This window comes from Telopea speciosissima, chromosome 11, assembly GCF_018873765.1.
Source record: "Telopea speciosissima isolate NSW1024214 ecotype Mountain lineage chromosome 11, Tspe_v1, whole genome shotgun sequence".
Lineage (NCBI taxonomy): Eukaryota > Viridiplantae > Streptophyta > Magnoliopsida > Proteales > Proteaceae > Telopea > Telopea speciosissima.
Genome location: NC_057926.1, coordinates 43,495,646 through 43,513,926, shown reverse-complemented (window position 1 = coordinate 43,513,926; position 18,281 = coordinate 43,495,646). Strand labels below are relative to the sequence as shown.

Genomic DNA, 18,281 nt, shown 5'->3' with positions numbered 1-18,281 from the left:
ACGTGGACATAACAAAGATGATGTAAGAGATAGGACAAAAACATAATATTCTCGAATTTTTCAAGAGGTGCTATGGGTAATTAAAAAGGAAGGAATGGCAAAATTATAAGTTACCAAAAGCAAATACCAATGGTATGGGATATGAAGGGAATTCGAATTATTGAAAGGGAATGGAATTGAAAAAAAGGATGGCATGACTGTAATTTGGGTGAAATCCATTTTTAAATACAGTCCAAGCCAAAGGGCTAACTGGTAATAAACTAGAACTTTCAAGGGTCAATTAGGTAGTCAAATAGGGGAATGGCAGAATTGCAATTAAGTTTGAAGTTTATAATAGGATGGCAGAATTGTAATTTAAGTGAAATCTATATATACGCATAAGCAAGGCCAAATTTAAGGGAGGAGGGGCAATTTGATAATACACCAGAATTTTCAAGGGGGATATAGGCAATTTGAAGAAGCAGTGGGTAAAAGGGTAAAATTGGTACGTAAAGAGGAGGTAGGTAATGAATGAAGTAATACTTAAATTAAAGGGGTAATATCGGGAATAAGAAGGAAAAGGTGAAGTAACGAAAAGAGGAGTTCCTCTTCTTCCTTCCACGAAACTAGAACCAAGGCGGTGGAGTTGTGCCTCTTCAGATCGAGTCAGCACCCATGATTCACATTCAAACTTCGCAAAGTCTCAGATTTAATTTTGTAACTCACAACCCTCCAAACCCAACTAATATTCTACCAGACCATTTGCAGAAGAAACAAAAAATCCTGCAACTCCAATCTGGCGGTAGGGCTCAGAACTAGATCACTCCAAAGTGAACCAGAGGCAAAAACAAGGGGATAACCAGGCCTTCTTGGCGGTGTTGCCTTCAACAATAGAGAAACAAAGGTATGCTGGTATTCAGGAATTAAAAAAAACAACATACCAGATGCAGAAATTCTATTTGTAAACACCTCCAGATCAAGCCATCTCTAGCACCAAGCTGCAGGAGCAGAACCAAGCAAGTACCAATCTCGCAACCGAGAACACAGGAAGAAGAATTTCTGGAAACCTTATCTCACGAAAATCACGCATCCAACAGGAAACGTTAGCTTGCGAAAATCTTCTTCAACCCTCACTGAACTTCAAGACCAAATCGTTGCCTAATAGAAGCCATTGATGGAGTCATCGCTTAGGGTAGCAACAGAAATCGAGCAAAACGACTCCATGAAAAATTCCAAAAAACAAAAGCATCAGCGACTCCAAGTTTCAAAGCCGTTGAGGAAGGGTTTTCGAACCAGCCGAAGACGATGGTTGAAAAACATAGCAACAAATCAATAAGGCTATCGTAGGTAGCATAGAGCAACAGTAGCAGTAGATGCAGACCAAGAATGATAGTCTGCGGTGTTGAAACAATCAGAAGAAGAAACCAATACGAAACTTAAATGAAACCGAAACTAAACCCTAGTTCTCCTTTTATGAACTAGGGTTTCTCCATAAATTGGAGAACTTTGAAACGACTCTCAAACCGGCAATCTTGGAAAGAATCAATCACTGGTTGCCTAGCTCTGATACCATGTAGAAAACCTAGGACCTGTGACAGTAACTTTAAAGAGAAGAAAAGAGAGAATAAAAGGGAAAATTACAAAAAGATTAAACTAGGTGATGTGGGACTAAAACCCACATAGCCCACTTACACTTAATAACATAAGAAGAATAAAACTACCCCAAACAGACCAGAATACCTCCACGGTATTCTGGATTACATATTCTAACACTCCCCCTCAAGCTGGATTACACAAATAAGTAAAGAAAGAAGATCCAGCTTGAACTAAAAAAAACTCCAAATAATGTTAACAGTATCGTTATGAATTTTAGAACTGACCGATACCCGATCCAATGCATTAATTAAACTATGTTCTAGACTGGCTTCTCTATAAAATGGTGACAATTACCGTATCCTACAGACTGAGAGGACTACATTAGAATCCCTTTTGGTCCTTTGGAAAGAACCACTTGGTTCTATAAATAAGAAATTGTTGCTTTAATGGCCCCATAAGAAAGGCTCACCATGATAGGTATGCTATTCTGTACTTTCTTCCAAGGCAATAAAGATTTCTGGGAAAAGGGAATAAAAAGCCATTATGGAGCACTATCTACATGATACCACATTGAGGCATGTATAACTTTAGAGATATTTTTATCAAAAAAATAAAAAAAAACCTTTAGAGATATGATTTTTTTTTTTAGTCTTTTTCGGTGGCAAGGCTTCGTTTATTTCAAGATTTGATTTTTATCTTAAAAGTTTAACTTATCTGATTTGATGCCAAAAGGAGAAAGGCAAACCACTAATGGATGATTCTTTCATCTCACAAATCTCTCCTAACCGCATTAAGAGAAAGTTTTGATATGCTTTGATAAAATAATAAAGGGAAAAGCTGTGGTGCGTTTCATGCCCAAGCCCATGCCCATGCCCATGTTACTGTTACGAGAAAGCCACAAGTTCGAATCTCCTGGCTAGTTCCTTTCCCCTCTCCACTCTCCTTAAAAAAGGTTAAAATAACTAACGGGGAAGGTATTGTTGGTATACGATAGATTTCGTGCATCAATGCATTCAATAGGGGGTGAGGGGGTTTTATGGTCATTTTAAATGAGCATTTATGCTCATCTGATGATACTTTTTTTGTTTTTTTGATAGGTAAAGGGGGATGTAGGATGTGAACCATGAAACTTGAACTCAAGACCTCCTGATAGCAATGGGCTTTTATGCACCACTAGCTACCAAATGCACTAGGCACTTGACCACTCTGATGATACTTCATACAGACCATGTACATACACGACCGTGTATCAAAACTTCTGCCATAACTATAAAAACAAAACCGACAGATCAATACCTAGGTCGGATACCTATCCACCCAAAAGATCATGGGCCGTACTTACGATTGCTCTCGACCGTACGGATCGCCGACTTTTTTTTGAAATGATGAAAGAAACGATAAACTAGCATTCAACACAAAGTATAAAATACATATCATTTCTCGATTTGTGGGCAGGACCACACTGAAGACGTTTCCAGTTGACACCTGGATTCATTACGTTGATCACTTGATCAGTTACCTTGTGGCAGCGACGTGTGGAGAGAGAGAGAGAGCGGGGAGCTTACATGTACCTTCAGCTGCCAAATAAATTCCATACTACTGTTGACTGGTTGCACAGATTCTACTGTCTTTGACTTCAAAATCTCTTTGTAAGGTTTTGTGTGGAGGGAGAGCGAGCGAAGGAGAGAGAGAGAGAGAGAGAGAGAGAGAGAGAGAGAGGATGGAGGAGATTTCAGATCCCCAAACACCACTGTTGGAGGAGGGGCGAAAGCCTAACAGCAAGCGCCGAAGCTTGAGTCGTGGGTACTCAGTGAACTCTCTGCTAAGCGATTTCACTTCGAAATTGCCTGAAAAGGTCAGAGCTGGGTTAGATCCTGAAGACCCTTTTCATATTGATTTATCCAAAGCCAGAACCTTAAACAAAGGTAAACCTCTTCCCCTGTTCTGTACCTCCTTCATCAATTACTTTGTCTGTTATTTCCTCTGTTTTCACTATATTTTTTGAAGATAGTTTGTGTAATATTTGTTGATTATAAGTTAGTGAAAACAGAGTGGGAAGAGGGCAGAGAATGGTTAATTGTCATAAACCTGCCTATCATAATAATAAAAACTTTTTTTTTTCTTATGAAGTGACCAACTAATGTTCGTGAAAAGATGTCTTGGAGAGATTGTCCCTAATTTTACCAGTGAAATGATTTTGCTTTGAAATTTCTCCAAACATATTCTGTGTGTCTAGGTAGTGGGAATTTTCAATTTTATGACTTTATTTACTTCAAGGAAATGCCTCTGTGAGAACTGTGTTGGGTTCATGACAGAATCAGACCCTAACAACTAACATCTGCGCAGAAGAGGAAAAGAAGAAGATGATGAAGAAAATGAGGAGATGGAAGATACTAGGTCATGATAGGAAAAGCAAGGCAATCATTAATTAATTCTACTGATCCTACACCTTTATTTATAAGAAAATATAAAGAATATTACAAATAGCTCCCTGGACTTATTGGTAATTACTCATAAGTCCCTTAACCAGAAAATTTATTGTAAATATCCCTTGCAATAGACAATAACTCAGAAACAACAACTTTAACATTCCCCCTCAAGCTAGAGCATAAATATCATCAATACCCAGCTTGGAACAACCTTTAAGAAAAGCAGGCCGGAACAAATGTATCACTAAACTGGTGTCCAGAACAAACAAAAGGAGTAGAGATTGATTTCCTCATTGCAACAAAATCCCACACAAAATGATAATTAACTTCAATATGCTTAGTCCTCTCATGGAAGACACGATAACTGGCAATATAGAAGGAAGTTTGATTATCACAATACATGTCAATAGGCTTATTTGTTGGAAAAACATGGCCCAAGCCAGATTAAACGTATTCTGGGCCAGAGCAATTTACCTATTTGAAGTGGCTCATTTCATACCAGAGAAGCCCATGTATGAACAAGGATTAATTTTACTTCCCCATATAGCTACTCTGGGGTGGGGTGTAGGTCTTGGTAGAGAAGTTGTAGACACCTTGCCATACTTTGTATCTGGTGTACTTCATTTAATTTCCTTTGCAATATTGGGCTTTGGCGGTATTTATCCTGCACTTCTCAGACCTGAGACTCTGGAAGAATCTTTTCCATTCTTTGGTTATGTATGGAAAGATAGAAATAAAATGACTACAATTTTTGGTATTCACTTAATCTTGTTAGGTATAGGTGCTTATCTTCTTGTACTCAAGGCTCTTTATTTTGGGGGGTGTATATGATAACTTGGGCTCCCGGAGGGGGAGATGTAATGAAAATTACCAACTTGACCCTTAGCACCAATGTTTTTTTTTTTTGGTTATTTGAGGGAGAAGGATCGATTGCTAGTGTGGACGATTTAGAAGATATAATTGGAGGACCAAGCTCTTGAAGAAATGACTTTAACCACATCAACTCAGGTGCGATAGGATCCATCTTTATACTAAGCTTCAGCACTAGACCTCGCCATTGTAGTCTATTTCTTACTCCTCCAAGTGACAAGGTTACCACCAACAAATGAATAGTAACCAGTGGTAGACCTCGTATCACCTTCAACACTAGCCAAGTTAGCATTAGAGTAACAAATAAGATTAACATGTCCATGAGGTTTTGGTGATTAAAAAAAAAAAGTTTGATTGTGTGTGCTGAGTGATTTAGTTGCTGCGAGAGGCCCTTCCCTATCTCTCCTTTTTTCCATCTTTTCTTCTTTCCCTTTAATCAATTGTTCAAGATGATATTTTATTCTTCTGTAAAATAATCATCATCTGAGGCATATTGAAGACCTTATACTACTTCTGGAAGGTGCTGTTTGGTTCCTAGAAAGCTGTTCTGTGGTTGCTTCTTCGAGTGCTGGCTGGAAAGACAAGAATACAACCTGCTCCATCTGCTGATATTTTCAAGTCCCAGGAACTGCATATCCATCCACCTGTTGCGGGCCATATTTTAGTATTGTATTACCCCCCCCCCTTTAAACCCTCCTTCGACAGTGATTTGATCCTGTTACAAGGGCAGGATTCACTTCTATCAGTGAGTTACTTATTCTGGGTTTAGTTTCTAATTTTGAAACTCTATTTTATCGCCACATCCAGCCATCAATTTTGGCTGTCGTTTTGAGGTGCCATTCCACCCCTAAGGACTTACACTCGACAAGGATATTTTCCCCATCAGATTAGCTTAGTTGCTATTTCAAATTTATCCTTTTTTGAATTCTAGTCCTACATCATTTGGATCACTTTCTAGGGACCTGTTTGGTCTGGTCTTGGGCTGCATCAGGCCCTTTCCTGGAACACCCTTAAGATACCGTATAATGCAACATGTGGCTCGTAATGAACCTGCAAACGATATGTCTAGCCTAGTCACAGTGAGATAAATAAGCTTACCAATCAACATCTTATACTGATGCTTGCCTGCAAACTCCTTACCATCACACATCCCAAGATTTTGACTAGGTATATGGGAGTATCAATAGGTTTAGAGGCTAACATATCAGTCTCAGACAGAAGATCAAGCACATATTTCCTCTGAGAAAGACTAATACCCTTTTACTCCAAACAATCTTAATACTCAGAAAATACTTGAGGGCACCCAAATCTTTCATCTGAAAATGTTGTTGTAAATAGACTTTTGAGATCTTCAATTCCAGACAAATTATTTCCATAAATGATGTTATCATCAACATAAACCACCCAAACTATCAATCTGGAATCTTGGTGACGAACAAACATGGAGTGATCAAAATAGCAAGGTGTAAAATTTCAACCAGTAACAATTTTGCTGAACTTATCAAACCAAGCTCTTAACAACTGTTTCAAACCATGAATTGCCTTGTGAAGCCTGCACACTTTCCTTTCATCCTCCCCCTCAGCAAAATAACCAGGAGGTTGCTCCATATAGAGCTCTTGAAAGCAAGTCACCATAAAGAAAGGAATTTTCGACGTCAAGTTTATATAAGGGCCAGTCAAGAGTAACAACCAAGGAGATAAGTACATGAACAAAAACAAGAGGAAATGTCTCAAAGTAGTCTACGCCATATGTTTGAGTGTATCCCTTAGCCAGCAAGCGAGATTTAGGCTGCTCAACAGATTGAGGGTTATACTTAATGGTATACACCCAATGACACTTCATAAGATTATTACCTGGATGTGTATCAACCAGTCTCCATGTCTGGCGACTAAGCAGGGCATTCATTTCCACATCCATGGCTGACTTCCATCTAGGATGAGGCAACGCCTTTTGATAGGTTTTAAGATCAGAATGGGCAGTCCTTTTTTTTTAAACGTCATATCTATGTAATGTTTTTCCCTTTATTTCATTGTCCTTTCCTATTCTAAAGACTGTAAAAATGATGTGTTCATAAGTGCATGGCGTTGCATTTCTTTCATTAGCTTCATGTCATCTTCTTTTTATTTCCATAATTCTGGGATAAACTGATTTTTCCAGGGGAAATTGAGTACTATGAAAAACAATTTGCGACACTGAAGACTTTTCAGGAAGTTGACTCTGTAGAAATGGCTAGCAGCATTGATGAGGTTGAAGATTCTGAAGAACAAGCCCAACATGAAAAAGCAATGAAGATATCCAATTACGCAAACATTTTTCTGCTGGCATTGAAGGTAAATTCCACTCCTTTCCTATGTTCTTTTAATTTTAAATGTACATGTCCTCCCGGGGCACTGTTGTGATTTTCTGGGTTTAAAAAATGAAAAAGAAAGTGTAGAGGTCTTGAAAGGTTTCTAATCCTGGGATACCACTTTGATAGGTTGATGTACTTGATCCCTTATGGCTCTTTTCATCTTTACAAACTGACTGTGTTGTAAATTGCAGATCTATGCCACTATAAAGAGTGGTTCCTTAGCTATTGCTGCTTCTACACTTGACTCTCTGCTGGATCTCATGGCTGGTGGTATTCTTTGGTTCACACACTTGTCAATGAAAAAGATAAATATCTACAAATATCCTATCGGAAAGTTGAGGGTGCAACCGGTGGGCATTATCATTTTTGCAGCTGTCATGGCTACTTTAGGTATGCCTTCCTGCTATAACCTGTTTACATTCATGTAAATATGTAATCTTGCTTATATAGGTGTATTTTCTTCCTTAATATAATCAACTAATGCATATGACGAAGTCCTTCAGCTGACGAAGAATTGAAGTGAAGTTGAAGAATCTAAGTGTTTTTGTCTTCCAGTTTCTGACAAATGTTTCTATCCAAATATTTAAACAGTTAAATCTTGCATATATCTAAAGTAACACAACTGGATTTTGTGTCAACCTCAAGTGAGAAATTGCAGGTGGGCATTATCTTGCAGCTAATCGAAAGATGGAAAAGAAAGGCATTGAGAAATTTCTCAGAATAACGAAGTTGATGCAGTCCATATTGATTCTACTTATCCTTCTAAATAAGAACGTATTCCTCTTTCATGATGGTGAACAACGCATTAAGCTGCAACTCTCAGATTTCCATGAAGAGGGTGATAAAGATGCTTTTTGTGATTGGGTCAATAAATTGTAAAGACACTAGTAGGAAAGATCAGTTGGCAGCCAAGAGTATTGGAACCCAACATCTCTCTTAGTTATGCATACAGAAAATGGACTCACCACTGTGGTTTCCACATAAATCACTCCTACACCCACAATATAGAAACTCCAAATTGACAACATACAACTCCTACAGCAGTACGAACTGCCAATTAGACAGTGTCTAGAAGAACTTGCAAATAATTCTATAGAAATATGAGACGAAAATTGTCTTTCTCTGAAATGACCTTAAATGAATCTTTTTGATAATATCTCCTAATAGTATTTTAGATTTTGCAATGAATAGATTAGTTGCTTATTTTTACATTGTGCTACCCAACTAGGTAAGTGATGCAGATACATCACCAAAAAAGCCTTACTTTAATGGGAATAAGTCTAGGGTTGGGTTATATACATGTTGGGCCTTTGATCCCATGGGTTTCCAATGTAATAGATCACTTTTATGGACCTAAAGTATGGATAGTAGAGTTGCATACGGGATTAGATGTTTTAATTCCTTACTTAGTTTTATTTTTTGTAATTAGTGGTCATGTGATCACTTAAGTGATCATGGGACTTGGCTAAGTTAAGTGACCATATGACAACTTAAGGGGTCATGTGACTATTTAATTGTTTTGTAAGTTGGGCTGGATTAGGACTCAACAAACTTCTGACTTGTGATTTAATCACTCAACTTATATAAATTGTATAAGAAGGCTTTGACTAGTTAGGTCTCTGATCAAGTCATAAGCCTTTCCTTTCTTTATATTATTTTTTAATATTTTCTTTTAAATAGTAATCTGAAAGTCTAAATTTGGCCATGAATTCATTGAGCTAATTCTGGATGAATTTATTGATATCACCGAAGCACCTAAAAAGGGTTCAAAGTTCTTAGTTCTGTTGTGTTTTTCTGAAATGGTGTAGGCCTGTAGTACTTCAAATGATTTATATTTGGTTTCAAACGTTTAAGTTGTGGATGTCATTACGAACGGGCTTACCATGTGTCAATGTCAAATAAATATCATCATGGACTTCTCCTCATAAAAAAAATTTATTGTTTACCATTGGCAATCTTTCAGGAGTTAAATGAAAATAATTGTGGTTCTTTATTTGTGGTTTTTGCAGGCTTTCAAGTATTCATCCAGGCTGTGGAACAACTGATTGAAGATGAACCTTCAGAAAAGATGGACTCAGAACAATTAGCATGGTTGTATGGAATTATGCTGTCTGCTACTGTAATAAAACTTGCTCTCTGGATTTACTGCAGAAGCTCAGGAAATGGGATTGTTCGTGCCTATGCAGAGGTTTTCCACATTGCATATCGAGTTTAAAGCACATATTTTCCTGTGTTGTGTTTCTAATTTATAAATAAATTCCTGCTCAGAAGTTCATATTGTTTCCAATTGATGCTGATTCAGGATCACTATTTCGATGTTGTAACAAACATAGTTGGGTTAGTTGCGGCTGTTCTTGGTGATAAATTCTACTGGTGGATTGACCCTGTTGGTGCAATTATTCTTGCCTTCTATACGATTTACAACTGGTCTAAGACTGTTTTGCAAAATGCAGGTAGCTTGCTTTCCATGCTCTCTCTCCCTCTCCCCTTAGTGTGAAATTTTAAAGTGTCATCTTATGATGTAACTTAGGTTTTACACTCCCTCTGTCCATCATACCATCTTTTCCTGTCAAAGTTCATAGATCTGGTCAATTGAAACATAACTAGATTTTCTCTTAATTTCCACCTCCTTCCCCCCCCCCCCCCCGGGGGGGGTTGGGGGCAGAAACTATGAGAAATCTCTCCATTAAGAGGATAATACTTTAGATGAACTTTATTCATGAGATTATTTGATAGAACAGATGCTTATTGGGGCTTGTCTCCTCGATGGTCTACCTAGATGTAGCTCTTTTGATGGCCCTAATGATCTCTGCCAATGGCAACTTAGTTTGTCTCAAATTTTGCAAAATATTACGCATATCCCATCTACTCATTCGTAAATTACAGCCAGATGAAATTCCACCACATGGTTGTATAAATTTGAAAATGGTTGAAAAGATAACCTTTGGACACGATAGTTTAATGGCAGAAAAGACTAAGGGGAAATGTCCATCCTATAGAGAAATTCAGATTTTGGCCATGCAGAGGATACGCTATCCATCAATCGGCCAGGATGGCCTTATGGGATGTCCATCCTGATCCTCTATGGCCGGGCAGCCGAGCGGCCATTGTGTGGCCTCACACAGGCAGGGGTGCAATGACCGCCCCACCCACTGCCCGAGCACCCTGCCCAGGTGGGGTCCACGCCCTGCCTGTGTGAGGCTGCACAATGGCCGCTCAGCTGCCCGGTCGTAGAGGATCCAAATTGTGTCCAAGGGGGTAAAGAAAAAGGAGTGATGGTTAGATCAGACCTCCATGTAACTCAAATTAGCTGGCTGTCCAGGAAAGACTTCCTTGAAGGGCCATCCAGAAGATCTTTCCACATTTGTTGGCTAAGAAGCCTATGTATTTGGGTCTGGGCTGCTCTGATGATTAGATGGTTTTGCTGCTGGATTAATTGCTGGATGGCAACATGTCAAATTTTGTGGCCAAGTCAACTGTGGGTCCCACCTTTTATTCTCAGCTGTCAAAGTATTTTCATTTTATTTTTTTTATTATTACTTTTAAAAGTTGAAAATAGCCAAAGAACAGGACCTCGCCATTTGGTGTAATGCTTTTAGGCTGAAATTTTCCAAGTAGGCAGTTGTTGACTAACTTGTGAAATGGTATATTCCCAGTTTCTCAACCATGCTTGACTAATATTTGGAGATAGAATGTGACTAAAACTTCACAAGAGGCTTTTAATTGCTGACTAACATATTCATTTATCAAGAAAACAGATCCAACAAAATCCTTTTTGCTTTGGTGTCTCAGCAGTTAGAATTGGAAAAGAAATTTTGCTAGCCAGGGTATTATTGAATAATAGCTCATTGGCTATTATTTCAATACTGATTCCTTCTCCATGAAGAGAAAAACAAATGATTATCTCTTTTGGATACTCCCTTATGGATCCGTTGTTTTGATATAAAATGCCCGGATGTAAAATAAAGTAGGTAAAATATTTTACTTTCCCGACATTATTCTACAGATATTGGAAATAAAGTAGGCAAAAAGCCTGGATGGTATGCCTTCCTCTGTTCTCAATGATAAATCTCCTATGGGTATCGTTTTTACTCGTTTTCCCTTGTTTTCTTTACCATCTTGTGTGTTTGGTTGCATGTTTTGTGCATGTTTTACGGTCAGATATTAATAATTTATCTCAAAGATCAATCAAATGTGTTTTTCTTGGATATTCATGTACTCAAAAGGGATATTGTTGTTATGACCCGGTTACTCGTCAATAGTTTGTGAGTTCTAAAATTACCTTCTTTGCGATGACACACACAACCTGAGCACAAAGGAAGGGAAAAAAAGCTATCTATAAGATTAGCTAGAATGAGAGAAAGGAAGAGTTGAGACTTTGATCATGTAAGATGTATTAAAAGTGAAGATGGTAAAAAATAATTATGCTATATCCTCCTCCATGAGTGACCCCCCCATATTTGACCACCTTCTAGCGGCCCCTGCCGGCGGCTCCTCCCCCGTCCTCCCTCTCTCCTTTCCTCGAACCCCTTCCAACACCCCTCGCCTTTCTCCCTCCCCCCTTCCCTTGGCACCAAATCCTGGAACTCCCTATTCAGCCCTACTTCCTTCCCTTCTAGAGATGGTCACTGCCTCCATTTCATCTCACCCTCCACCATTGGAGACAAGGAGGTTGGCCTCTGCCCTACTGGCCTTTTGGATACTAAAATCTCCAAATGGAAGAATTGCTTGGTAGTTCACTTCATTGGGAGTTGACCTCCTTTCAACATAGTCAAATTATCCCTAAGCAAACAATGGAGACCCTTATGGGAGGTCCTGGCAAGTAGGGAAAAAACCAATCTTCCTCTGTCAATGGGATCAATACTTGCAATTGAGCAAGGTTGACATGTACTCCATTCCATTATGGATCACTCTTCTAGGCCTTCCTTTCTATTTATGGTGTGAAATTGGACTCAACATCATCAGATCAGTGATCGACAACCCTTTCTACTTTGACGAAAGAACCAAAAGGATGGACCGTCTTGCCTTCGCAAGGATTTGCATCGAGGTCTCTACAATTGCCCCCTTCCAACCTCAGTTATGATTGTGAACAACAAAGGATTCTCCTTCCACCAAAAGGTTCATTGCGAGTGCCCCCCCTCTCAGTATCTAGCTTGCAAAGTTTTTGGATACCATACACAAGTCTGCTCTCCTAAAAGCTCTGGCCTTGGTATCGAGCTCGAAACAAATCCTTCTCCTGTTGCGGGGGAAAATACCACCATCCCCCTCACTAGTAACTCTGTATACTCCCTCCCAGGAATACCCCATTGGCTTCTGGCTCCCATGGTCAGAAGAGAAGTAGACATCGCAAGGAGCTTTTGGCCTCTGGTTCGCCCCGAGGTCACAATATCAGTCATCCCATCAGACTGATGAGGCTCGCTAATCGGTTGTCCTCTACGATGATGGAGACAACTGCACGACCCTCCCCTTTGATACGTTGTCAACTCCTATGGCCGATAACGTACTGCCCTCTGTTTGGTCGGTCCATCACCATCATCCGCCTGTACTCCCTGCTGTCCTTCTCCCCCCTCCGACCACCTCCCTTACCTTGTCTACTTTAGCCTCTCTCCCCCAGCATGGATCCACCTTTGCCATAATTGCCCCACCCCCTCAGCTAAACCCCTCCCCTTTTGTCCCATCTGTCTCTAATGGGGGGCCCTACCCCTCTCTAGCAGATCCTTTACTCGTTGGGCTCCCCCTATAATGGGCCCTTGACCCCCCTCCCCTAACCCATCGGCCTCACCCTTGTGTTCCCCTTTCCTTGGCCCTTCCTCCCATCAATTCCACTTGCTTGGCCCATCCGCCCCATCCCATCCCTCTCTTTGGATCCAATCACTCGGATCCCCTTGAGGATCCTACCGCCTCGATAGGTTGCCCTTCGGGGTCCCCTCTCTCTCTCTCCCATACTTAACTCAAACCTGCCCCATCACAAGAATTTCGTTGGCCCATTTCCCTTGGGCCAGCTCCCTCTCATTAATAACTCCAGCTGTCCCCTTTTGGCCAACCCAATTCGTTCCCCTCATTCTGCTCCTGATCTGGTTCAATGATATTCCAAGACTAGTGCCCATCTCCCTCTCTCCGGTCCCCTCCAACCCCCTGTTGTCCCCATCCCCACCTTCGTGCGACGTGACATAAGCTCCCCTCATTATCCCAGGAAGTGGCCCCTTGGGGACTATTCCTTGCCCAACATCGAAAAGGTTTTGCCTCTAAGTATGGATATCCGCAACCATGTCCTTGGTTGAAACAGTTTGTCATGAGACTCATAACTCCTTAGGATTTCTTGAAGATTAGTTCGTTTGTCAAGTTGTGATTTGGTCTTTTCCCTTTTTTAATCTATTGTGGTTTCTTGGGGTATTTCCCCTTCCCTCTTGTAGGGCCTTGCCTCCCCCTTTGTAAAGAAGGGGCCTTGTATTTTTGTTTGCTCTCCCCCTTCTCTTTCCTTTGGTATTGAGTTTTTTATTCATCCGAAAAAACAGTTAAGATGGTAGAGTACTAATAAGGGATGATGACAATATCGAGTATTGGTGTGGAAGAGCTTAGGAGTCTCTGATTTATCTTGGCTAACCAAGCTATTTAATAAGGTTACGAGTACAAAGAAAATGCTAGATGAATGGAGGAGAAGCATTGTGGTCCTGATTTACAAAAAAGGAGTGATATATAGAGCTGAAATAACTATATATAGAGACATAAAACTACGGAGACATATTATGATGTCATGGAAACCCGCTTGAGAAAAGAAACTACTATTTTAGAGAACCAATTTGGTTTTATGCAAGGTAGATCCACGATGGAAGCTATGTACTTAGGAGGCTCATGGAAAGATGTAGGGAGGGCAAGAAGGATCTCCATATGGTATTTATTGACCTAAAAAATCCTATGACAGTGTCCGTAGAGTTATAATCTGGCATAATTAAAGATATGTCTGAAGATGTGGTGACTAGTGTAAGAACGGTGGGGGGGGGATTCAAGGTAGTGAATTTGCAATTACAATTGGGTTGCATCAAGGATCAGCCTTAAGCCCTTATCTGTTTGCACTTATAATGGATGACTTAACCAGAGACATCCAAGATGCGGTTCTTGGGTGTATGCTCTTTGCTGATGATATTGTGTTGGTTGATGAGACAAAAGGAGATCAATCTTGGAATCAAACGGTTTCAAGATAAATAGATCAAAGACAAGAGTATGTGGTGTGTAATTGTAACATTAGTTGGAAGAGGGCGATTGATGAGTTGGTGAATATTGATGAGAGGGAGATTCCACAAAGTGAGTATTTTAGATATTTGGGCTCAATCATAAATAAAAAAGCTGATATAGAGGATGATGTTGCTTAAAGCATTAAAATGGGCTGGTTGTAGTGGAGAGGTGCGTCTAGAGTATTCCTTTAAAGCTTAAAGGAAAATTTATAGGACTGTTATATGACTGGCAATGATGTATGGTGCAGAATGTTGGGTAGTCAAAAGACGACATATAGATAAATTAAGTGTAGTGGAGATGAGGATGTTGAGATGGATGCGTGGCAAAATTAGAAAGGACAAAGTAAAGAATGACAACATTAGAGCTAAGTTGGGACTTGGGTGTAGCCCCGATTCAGGATAAGCAATGAGAAAGTCGTTTGAAGTGGCATGGCCATGTGCATCGGAGGCCTTTGGATGCACCAGTTCGGAGGAGTGATTTGATATAGATTGAAAGATCTAAAAAAGCTAGGAGCGGGCGTAAAATAACCCTAGGAGATGTCCTAAGGAAAGACATGCATAGCCTAGGCCTTATATCTAGTATGACTTCGAATGGAGTTGATTGGAGAGCAAGGATCCATGTAACCGACCCCCTTTAATTGGGATAAGGCTAGGTTGTTGTTGCTGTTGTTGTAGTTGAGGTTGTGAGTAGTAGTACAGGCATTATTGTGTTCTGAGGAAGTATGTGCTCGATCTTCTGTTTGAGACTAGGATGTTGGAATCCAAACCTGTTGATATGCGTATGGATCCACATCCAAAGTTTGGGGCTAATGATGGTGAGGAGCTTACAGATGAGTGTTGGTTCAAAATGGGTTCATTGAGAAGACAGCTTGTTGAGTATAAAGCTATGGCTCATATTGTAGCTAAATTAATGTGGTTGAAGTCTCATTTTCAGGAGCTTGGGTTTCCTATTACCAAGCCTATTGATATGTTTTGTGATAATCAGGTAACCACTTATATTGCAAGCAACCCTGTTTCTCATGAGTGTACTAAGCACATCAAAGTTGATTGTCATTTTGTGAGGGATGCTGTAATGAAGAAGTTGATTGCTACACTATTTCTAGGTTCTGGGAATCAACTTGGTGATATGTTCACTAAGACATTGTTTGATCCAACTTTCCTTGGTTGTTCCAAGGTAGATGGGTGATGTTTATGTTCCAACTTGAGGGTTGTGTTGAAGTTGTAGTGATAACTGTGGTGACAACTTCGTGATATGTTCTCTTTTCTTTTTCATCATTCTAATCGCAGTTACTGTTCTAACCTGTTTTGATATTGCTACAAAATCAAACTCAATAACCAGATAGTTTATGTTTTTTTTTTTTTTTTTTTTTTTTGTGGGGTGGGGGAGGGGGGGATAAGTTTTGACTAGGTTTGAATTGAGCAACATCAAAACAGAACTGATCAGTACCTGCGTGAAGAATGAAGAAAAGGAAGGAGAAGAAAAAAAGACGAGGAGAGAGAACCTATCGGTTAGGGTTCAGAATAATACCCTAACTGCAGGCCCAAGATAGTTGCCTCAATATAAAGGTGTTTACAATAACATCCTTGGTATATGAGTGACAACTAAAACACTCACATAACAAAGGAACCGAATACTAATATTAAAGGATAAGAATACCAGACATACCCCTACTTTAACAAACTACATTTGTGGGAAATTTTCCTCTATATATGTTTTTAACATTATGGTGATTGTTGTGAAATATTATTTCCTCATTCATTCTGAATGCCTATCTGGTTCTTTTCATGAAATTAGATGGGGACATGGGGAGATCTGCAAATCACTTTCCTTCTAAAGTTTCTGAGAAAATATTGACTTGTTCCTTCGTTTGCAGAATTTATATGGATGCATCTTCCAAACTATTTCAAAGCAACCTTTTTTCTCTTTTTCTTTTTCTGAAAGAAATTTCTATTTCAAAAGTAGGTTGTCTTGCTTGTTAGTTATCTGATTATTGTTCTTCTACGTAACACATGAGAAGTAGTGTTTAAGCTTTAAATGTAAGAGTACCGAATCACTTCATTGTGTCAGTTAAAAGATACCTTAAAGGAGCATGCTAATACTTCATATCTTGAGTTTCATTGCATTCCTTGAATTTGCTTATGCCACTAAAGCACTAACTGTCGTTGTGTTTTAGATTTAGAAACCTTTGATGTAACTAATTACCAAGATTAAAACTAGCACCAATGAGAGTATCACAGATTAGTCAGATGCCAACATAGCTAGTGATTTATATTAAAGACAATTTATTGAAAGTTTTTAGTATGTGCAATCTGAAGTATAACAGTATACGCACCTCTGGCTTCCAATATTTTACAATTTGGCCCATTTTTGTAATTTGTATGTATAACTAACTGACAATTATTTTTCTTGATGCAGTCTCTCTAGTGGGGCAGTCGGCCCCTCCGGAGTTTTTGCAGAAATTGACATACCTGATCATAAGGTACAATCCTCAAATCAAGCACGTTGACACAGTCCGGGCATACACTTTCGGTGTTCTTTATTTTGTGGAGGTTAGTTAATTATCAATTCTATAATGAAGGCATGGCATAACAACCTATAATTCTAAATCAAGTGGTTTTCTAGGTTGTTTCATAGTTTATTTGAATACTCTTATCATTTTCAGACAAAGTTAACCATTGTCCGAAGTGTGGGAATTCATGAAATGAAATACACAGGTTGATGTTGAACTTCCTGAAGATTTGCCATTGAAAGAAGCCCATGCAATTGGAGAGTCATTGCAGGTAAAGATTGAGAAACTCCCTGAAGTTGAACGAGCATTTGTTCATCTCGATTTTGAATGCCAACACAAACCAGAGCACTCTATCCTTAGCAAGTTGCCTAACAGTCAGCCTTGAATTTGAATTTGAAAGACCAACATAAACACACAAGTATATGCCACCCTGTGTATGTATTTGTGTTTTTGTACTTAAAATCACCATAGTAATACAAGTCTCTCTCTGCAAGAGTGGATAAAGAAGTGTGAAGAAGGGTGTCAGCCATTGAGATGGGTTGTATCCCACTGCAGTTCTTTTTTCCTTTGTTGTTCTTCAGCCTTTTTCCATTATTTATAGAAATGCTAAATAGGATGGAGTGAAGCAAAACAAAATTATTTTTTGAATGAAAGTGGGAATAATGAGATTAACATGTAGCCAACCCCATTTAGTTGGAAAAAGGCAGAGTTGAGTTGGTTCTTAAGAGGCTCTGCAATGTCACTATTAGCAGTGGTTCCAACTTTAATGACATAAAACCAAATGACAGGAAGATCTACAGGGATCAACAACAGATTCAAGTTTGCTTTGAAGAAACAGATGTGCAAGTATTCTATGCATAAATTGTGTGATTGAAGTAATGGTTCCTAGACCTCCTAGACCTATTAGTCTGTCAACTGCTTTTTCTCTGTTTTTGATTCCTAGAAAGTGAACCACTACTAACTCTAAAGTCTAGAAATTACTAATGAAGAAGCCTATAGACTATTTGCAAGTGGAGCTAAGAAACTGTAGTCTACATCTTTATCTATGATAGAATCAATGGACCAAACCATAGTTATCAAGGCGTCGTCTAGGCGTCCCAGCGGTTTTCAAGGGTCGAGGCAAGCATTGTCAAAGTTTTTTTATTTTTTTTATTTTTTGCGTTTATTCTATTTTCTATATTTTCTATGGGTTTGTGTATATGATTTTCATACACTGCGATACATCGAATCATATAGAAACAAAATTAAATAAAAATATGTAGAATTTTATTCCATTTCTTATATTTTCATAAGCTTGTGTACATTATTTTTGTA

General features: G+C 39.1%; 1 protein-coding gene across 1 annotated transcript; it reads left to right on the top strand.

Annotated features, from left to right (window-relative positions):
• Nucleotides 1–3,292: 3,292 nt before the first annotated feature.
• Nucleotides 3,293–17,415, top strand: LOC122646554 (metal tolerance protein 4-like). The gene is made up of 7 exons (XM_043840125.1): nucleotides 3,293–3,500; nucleotides 7,033–7,205; nucleotides 7,417–7,615; nucleotides 9,235–9,413; nucleotides 9,528–9,678; nucleotides 16,874–17,007; nucleotides 17,173–17,415. The coding sequence occupies exons 1-7, from the start codon at nucleotides 3,296–3,298 to the stop codon at nucleotides 17,350–17,352; spliced, it is 1,221 nt and encodes a 406-aa protein (XP_043696060.1). The 5' UTR covers nucleotides 3,293–3,295; the 3' UTR covers nucleotides 17,353–17,415.
• Nucleotides 17,416–18,281: the final 866 nt, after the last annotated feature.

Coding starts and splice junctions, on each gene's coding strand:
- LOC122646554 (XM_043840125.1), top strand. CDS start 3,296: ATGGAGGAGATTTCAGATCCCCAAACACCACTGTTGGAGGAGGGGCGA. Junction 9,414..9,527: donor TTGTTCGTGCCTATGCAGAG/GTTTTCCACATT, acceptor ATGCTGATTCAG/GATCACTATTTCGATGTTGT. Junction 17,008..17,172: donor GTGTTCTTTATTTTGTGGAG/GTTAGTTAATTA, acceptor TGAAATACACAG/GTTGATGTTGAACTTCCTGA.